Raw genomic sequence first — 7,500 nt, forward strand, 5'->3', positions numbered from 1 at the left:
GGTTATGTGTCTCTGCTCTGCTGTGCTCTGCCCTGCTGCACTGTGTTGTATTGTGCTTCACTGTGTGGTGTAGTACTGTGTTGTACTGAGCTTTTCTGTGTTGTGTTGTGCTGTGCTCTACTGGGTTGTGTTGTGCTGTGCTTGGCTGTGTTGTGTTGTCAGTGTAGAGTTGAGTTGCTCTGGAATGCTGGGAAAGAGGCAAATGGAGCAGAGTGCAGTGTGGCGGAGTGGAGGATGTTGATTTGAATATGAAGGACTTGGTAATCCAGCCACCATCTGCTCCCAAAGTCTTAATCTCATTCAATACATCGTAGCCGTAATCTGAGGAAACATCATGAGAATAATGCCTGTGTGTGTTTATCTGTGTGTTTTTCCCTCGAGAGCAGATGAGTGAAGGTGTGTGTGTGTGTGTGCGTGCGTGCGTGCGTGCGTGTGTGTTTGTGTGTGCATGTGCATATGTGTGAATGTGTGGCACATATACAGACACAGAGAGAAAGTGGGGGTGTATGTGTGTGAGAGTATGAGTATGTGTTCACAGAGCGAGACAGTGAGAGCAAGGAAAGAATATATGAGTCTGTGGGAGATATGAAACCCTCTGAAAAAAAAGTGGAGACACAGATGAATTAATAATATCACGCCTCACTCCGGCGGGAAACGGGGAGGAAGAGGCGATGAGAGAATGTGAAATTAGTCTTTTCTTCTTTCATTTTCTTTCTTTATTGTACTCCTCTCTCCATTCTGCGCTCTGTAGCCCTCACCCCAGGCCGCGTCGTGACAGTTCAATAATGTGCAGCTATGCCTGGAATGCTAGGCCTATGCCTCAGCACGGAGCAGACACACACAGCACAGGACAGGCTGCACCAAATGCTTGCTTTTCACGTTACCTACTGACTACTCGCTCTCTCTCTCTCTCTTTCTCTCTCACTCTCTGACGCTCTCTCTCGCTCTCTCTTTCAAACTCCCTCTCTCTCTCTCAGTCTCTCTGCACCAAAATAACATTGATAAGCATGTGGACACAGAGAGGGAGAGAGAGAGAAAGAGAGAGAGAGAGAGAGAGAGAGAGAGAGAGAGAGAGAGAGAGAGGGAGAGAGGGAGAGAGAGAGAGAGAGAGAGAGAGAGAGAGAGAGAGAGAGAGAGATTCCAAATCACACACATTCCAACTAAAACCATGAGAGTGCATTCAGGTTTTCCAACAAGTTCTGTCTGTAGACAACAGCGATCAGGGCTGCCAAAACTGCTTTCAGCTGCTCACCCTCACCTCTCCTTCTCTCTCTCTCTCTCTCTCTCTCTCTCTCTCTCTCTCTCTCTCTCTCTCTCTCTCTCTCTCTCTCTCTCTCTCTCTTTCTCTCTCTCTCTCTCTCTCTCTCTCTCTCTCTCCCCCTCTTCCTCTCCCTCTCCTTCTCCGTGCCTGACTCTTAGTTGTGGCTGTTGTGGGTTCGGTTGTGGATTTGTTTTTTAGTGTGATTTACGAGCTTGGTTCCACCATGAACCCTCCACGGTAAAAGGTCTCGTGTGACACATGTGTAAACCAGGGTAACGGGAAAGGGGAGGAAAAGGGGAGGAGAGGAGAGGAGAGGAGAGGGAAAAGTGAAGTGGGCTACCTTGTTCTTTTTTCCGCTCTAAGTTAGTGTGTGTACATTTGTGTGTGCCTGCGTGTGTGTGTGCTGTGTGTGTGTGTGTGTGTGTCGCCATATGTGTGTATGTTTTTCCACAGCATTAGTCTATTAGCTCCCCGTTCATGCCTTCAGCGCAAGTAGAGTAGATTAGAGCTGGAGCCTAATGAATCACAACAGGAGCCACAGAGCTGCAGATAGCAGTGGAGAAGAAAAACACGTAAGTGGGCACGCAGTAAAATGGGCAGTGTTCATTTAGACATTTCGAGTTTAAATGTTAAATTGACTATACCAACTTTACTGCTTGCCTTCCTGTCTGCTCCACTGGCTATCTCAAGATTCAAGATTCAAGATTTTTATTTGTCACGTGCTTCCTTGTGCAAGCACAATTGGCAGTGAAATGGGGATTGCAACTGCTCTGCGCTGTGTTGGATGGTAAAAAATCTCTCTCCATCTCTGTGAATCCTGTGATTCATTAGATTGTTTTCATTTTTAGAGAGTAGAAGCAACACTGTGAGTGTTAAATTATTCTCTCAAAGTGTTGCATTGACTCTGTAAAATGTACTGTGCAGTCAGTTAGTCAGACCCAACCAGGCAGCGCAGGCAAAGCAGAGTTGAGCAGTCCAGGCAGCAGCAGCATTCCACTCTCCCAATGTTCCATGGGAGGACACTGGTGAATAGAACACCACTCTGTTCCAAAGCACACACACACACACACACACACACACACACACACACCCCACACACACACACACACACACACACACACACACACACACACACACACACACACACACACACCACACACACACACACACACACACACACACACACACACACACACACACCACTCTCTCTCTCTCTCTCTCTCTCTCTCTCTCTCTCCCTCTCTCTCTCCCTCCCTCTCTCTCTCTCCCTCTCTCTCTCTCTCTCTCTCTTTCTGAGTCTCTCACCCCTCCCTCCCCCACCTGTCCAGTCGGCCGGCCGTGCACAGAGAGGCTTTTGGGGGAGTAGCTCATGCAGTGGACAGGGTGCTGTGGTATGGTATGGTATGGTGGGGGGTGGGTCAGTGGACACTGTGGTATAGTGGGGGTGGGTCAGTGGATACTGCTTAGATGCTTTGGACACTGGTGTTGTGTGTGTGTTGGGGCTAGGGGGTGGGGGGTATGGTGGATGAACAGTGTGGTGTGTGTAGGGGGTAGCTGGCTAGTTGTTGGGGGGGGGGGAGTATGGTATGGTATGTAAGTAGGGTGTGTGTGTGCGTGTGTGTGTGTGTGTGTGTGTGTGTGTGTGTGTGTGTGTGTGTGTGTGTGTGTGTGTGTGTGTGTGTGTGTGTGTGTGTGTGTGTGTGTGTGTGTGTGTGTGTGTGTGTGTGGTTGTGGGTGTGCAGCATTGAGTGAAACATGTGCAGGGTGATAACAATAGGTCCTCAGGGAGCAGCGGAGGCAGCAGCAGATGTAGCCCAATGCAGCCCGGCAGCCAGCAGCCCTCTACAGCCACAAGCTCTTATCGCACACACACGGCCTGCCAGTGGACACACCCTCTCTCTCTCTCTCTCTCTCTCTCTCTCTCTCTCTCTCTCTCTCTCTCTCTCTCTCTCTCTCTCTCTGTCTCTCTCTGTCTCTCTCTCTCTCTCTCTCTCCCTCTCTGTCTCTCTCACGCACGCACACACACACACACACACACACACACACACACACACGCACACACACACACGCACACACACACACACACACACACACACACACACACACACACACACACACACACACACACACACACACACACACACTCATAGAGAGAGAGAGACTTTCTGCATGCTTTTGTCTTTCCCTCTTTTCTTGACTCCTGCTCACACGCACCCTTGCATCCCCCTCCCCTCCCCTCCCCAACCCTCCCCTCCATTCCCTGCCCCCATACCACCCCCAGTGTTCAGCAGATGGCCACTGCAACAGCACTGCACAGCACAGAACGCTCGCCTCGCTCGCTCCCAAAGATAAACAAACTGCATTCTTGGCTAGTCCTCTTTCTGCTCCACTCTCTGCTTATGAGGTTCTGCAGCGCTGGTTGTCCAGTCTTGCCACTAAGCCACTGGCTTATTTTGAATTTTTTGAATAATAAAAAAACGATCTCATAATCATGTCGATAGCCCCCTAACCCCATCATAATCAAGCCAACACCCCCCAACCCAACAGCATGATGTTAAAAATTATGAAAACAGCACAGTCTAATAATAATAATCTTCTGTATGGTATTATTGATTATGCTGTATGTACAGTATGGTTCTGATGCAGATTTCTAGAATGATGTGAGAGCTTCAAGTCACTTGAAAGGGCCTTCCTGATACCCTCCATTTGTGACTGAGTGGTCCCCTCTCTCTCTCTTGTTCTCAGCACATCTTTGGGAGCCCTGTGTATGTGTGCTAGTGTGATCTTTGGGAGCCATGTGTACGTGTGGTTGGGCTGTGTTTGGCTCAGACCTAATAAGGGAAAGCGAGAGAAAAAAAAACAAATGCTTCTCCTAAAATTGATTATATAATATTTGCATAGTATTCATTACATAATGAAGTCCAATTCATTACATAAAGCTTGCGGTGTTGTTGTTTTTGTCGTGTAAACATGCCATAGTATGCATATCACAAAGTGCAATAGCCACTAAGTGTCTATATTCCTGCGTTTCATGTAAATGTATGCTTGTGTGACCTTCTCTGCGAGGTTAATGTTGCCATTGTCTTTTGCCAATGTAGGGTATTTAAATGCAATATGTTAATGAATGTATACAGTATGTTGTTGTATAATCTTGTTACATTAGCAGAGGGCAGTCGAGGGGATGTTTGTGTTGGTGTGTGTGTGTACTAATGTAGTGTATGTTAACAATATGGTAAATAGGATATACTAGATGTTGTGTAACATTCTTATAGGTCTATTAGCTCATTGTAAAAAGCGAAGGACGGTAATGCGCTTAGATTTTTCTCAGAGGTTAGTTAGAGGCCCTTAGCCTGTTTTGCCATATGGAAATTTACTGTTTTGATGCATTTTGGCTCCGATGTACATGTAGTTTTTTTGCGATTCTCATAGGTCTATAGAGGATTCACAGGTTGTTGTATTTAAGTTGTATATTATTAATGAATTTGTGTAATTAATGCATTTAGTGTGTGTGTGACTGTCTGTGTGTGTTCTACCTCATCAGGCTTATTGAAGATGCACTGGAATATAGAATTCATTTAGTCTGTGTCTGTTTCTTCTACAGGCTTATTAAAGTTTTTTGGGGGGGTGCGGGAGGTGGGGGGGGGGGTAGGATAGTGAATATGCGACAGGAAAGTATTGGGAAAGTAAGGTGTGGTAGGACTGGGAAATGACCCAGTCCGGACTTGAACCCGGGTTCCCAGGTACTGGGGTACTCTATGCATTGTGCCACAGCACCTCCTGGAATATGGTATTAATGTTGCCTTTGTGTTTGTTTCTTCTGCCCCCGCAGGCCTATTGAAGATGCACTGGAATGCGGAGCATGCCCAGCCTATTAGCCAGTGGCCCGAGCAGCATCTGGACGTGTCCTCCACGACCTCATCCCCAGCCCACAAGTCCGAGCTGTACGGCGCGGGGGGTGGCCGCGGTCCCCACGGGGGACATGGCGGCAGTGGCGGCCGCGGTGCTGGTGGCGCCTACAGCTACGCCTGGGCCAACGATGACATCTCCGCCCTCACCGCCTCCAACCTCCTCAAGCGCTACGCCGAGAAGTACTCGGGCATGCTGGACTCTCCGTACGAGCGTGTGGGGCCGGCGGTGGGTGCATACGCCGAAACGCCCGGCCCTGCAGCTGTGGCCGCTGCCGCCTTCGGAAGCCTCAACGGCGTCCAGAAGACCGAGCTGGAGCCATGGCCGCTGTCACACGGCTCTGACGGCTCGTATCCACTGGTGCCCGGCTCGCACGACGGGCTCGGCGGGGGGCCCAAGGTGGTGACGCCGGCCTCCGTGGTGGGGCCCCCTGGTGGCTCATCGGTGAACAGCAGCCTGTCGGACTCGGCCTACAGCGGCAGCAGCTCCTGCAGCGGCCCCCACTCCAGCGACTACCCCCCCACCTACAACGGCACCTACCTCTCCTCGGGCTACTGCCCCCAGCCCGGCTCAGCGCTGACCCCCACCTCGCTGCACGCGCTGCAGCCCGCGCCCACCCTGGTGCCCAGCTACACGCCCAGCACGCCCGTCTACAACTACCCGCCCAGCACCTACCCGCACCCCCACCAGGCCGGCCTGGCGCCCAGCTACAGTCACCCAGCGCCCCCCTACCTGCCCTCGGGGCTGGCCGCCCCCACCCCTCTGCCCTCCAGGCCCACTGTGGTGGGGGGCAGCTACGGGTACCAGACCACAGGGGTACTGGGCGGGGGCTCGGACACTGGCAGCGGCGGCTCTCTGAAGAGGAAAGCGTTCGAGATGAGCTTAGAGGACACGGAGGACGGGACAGACGGCAGCTCGAGATACAGGAAGTACAGCTACGACGCCATGAAGCCGGGAGATGACACTTCTTCGCCCTACATCTCCGTCGGAGACAAGGCCGGCAACGGGTTCGGGACGTCCGCCAGCGACCCCCAGCAGCAGCAGCAGCAGCAGGGCTTCAAGCCCAGCAAGCCCTCATCACAGGCAGCAGAGGACATGGGCAAGTACAGCGGCCTTAAGCCCTTAGTGTCCCCCCAGTACGGAGCCGGGGGAGGTGACTACAGCCCCCCGGCGGCCATGACGGGTGAAAACGGCCGCAGTGGAAGCAGCGGTGGCGACCAGGGCTTCAACACCCAACACCGCTCCTCATCCTCCCTGAAACAGCAGCAGAGGAGCTCCAGCACCTGCGGCGAGGGGGGCGTCCTGAAGAGCGCAGAGCCCCACATCCTGGACCTGGTGACGGGGGAGCTGCAGGACTGTGGCCCGGCGCTGCTGTGGGGTGAGCTGGCAGGCCACGTGCACCTCAAGGCCGAGCTGGAGGAGGAGCTCCTGTGGCCCGCGCTGAGGCCCAACTCTGGAGGCGGAGGTGGCAACGGCGCTGGGCAGCGGGCCCCTCGCACCGTGCTGCTGTTCGGGCCCCGCGGCGGAGGCAAGACCACGCTGGCCCGCTCCCTGGCGTCGCAGCTAGGCGCCACGCTGTACCGGCTCAGCGCCGCCGCCCTGGTGGGCAAGTGGAAGAGCGAGGCGGAGCAGGTGCTGGGCACGCTCCTGGCGGTGGCGTCGGCTCGCGCGCCCGCACTCGTCTACATCAGCGAGCTGGAGGCGCTGGAGGACTCCGACGCCGGTGGAGTGCGGCAACAGCTGCTGTCCGCCCTGGAGAAGGCGCAACACGGCGGCCACGACCACCACCATCACCATCAGCAGCAGCTGTTCCTGGTGTGCTCCACGCGCCGGCCAGACCTCCTCAAGGAGCCTCTACTGCGCTGCTTCGCCAAGCGCTACCACGTAGGGCTCCCAGACGCGGCAGCGCGGCGCCAGGTGCTGCTGCAGGCGCTGGCGGGGGGGCTGGGTGGCGTAGGGGTGGAGCTGAGCGATCGAGAAATGGCCGCCGTGCTCCAGCGCTCCGAGGGCTTCACCGTGTGCCAGCTGCTGCAGCTGTGTCAGCAGGCTGCCTCCTCCGCCAACGCCAACGCCACCTCGGGGGTGCACGGGCACGGGCTCGGGGGCGCGCTGGGGGCACCACTGGCACCCCTGGCCAGCCCCGCGTTTAAGGACTTTGAGAACGCATTCTGCAAGGTGCGGCCCCCACACAGCAACAGCAACAGCAACAGCAGCCCCAAAGAGATGGACACTTGCATGGAGTGGAGCAAGGTGTACAGCCATTGAGACAAAGAGAGCAAGAGTGAGAAACAAAGAACACAAGACAGAGACTGCGAGTGGGACAGATAGAGAGT

At 53.9% G+C, this 7,500-nt stretch overlaps 1 protein-coding gene across 2 annotated transcripts in view; it reads left to right on the plus strand.

The window, feature by feature from the left end:
• Positions 1-7,500, plus strand: part of fignl2 (fidgetin like 2) — a 39,237-nt gene that overhangs the window by 30,565 nt on the left and 1,172 nt on the right. For both annotated transcript variants that reach the window (XM_063207724.1, XM_063207725.1), the window contains exon 3: positions 5,091-7,500. This exon is cut by the window's right edge and continues 1,172 nt beyond it. In XM_063207724.1, coding sequence (XP_063063794.1) covers positions 5,091-7,432 — 2,342 coding nt within the window. In that variant the 3' untranslated portion in view covers positions 7,433-7,500. The remainder of the gene's footprint in view (positions 1-5,090) is intronic.

The sequence above is a fragment of the Engraulis encrasicolus genome, chromosome 10 (genome assembly GCF_034702125.1).
Source record: "Engraulis encrasicolus isolate BLACKSEA-1 chromosome 10, IST_EnEncr_1.0, whole genome shotgun sequence".
In the NCBI taxonomy this organism is placed as follows: Eukaryota; Metazoa; Chordata; class Actinopteri; order Clupeiformes; family Engraulidae; genus Engraulis; species Engraulis encrasicolus.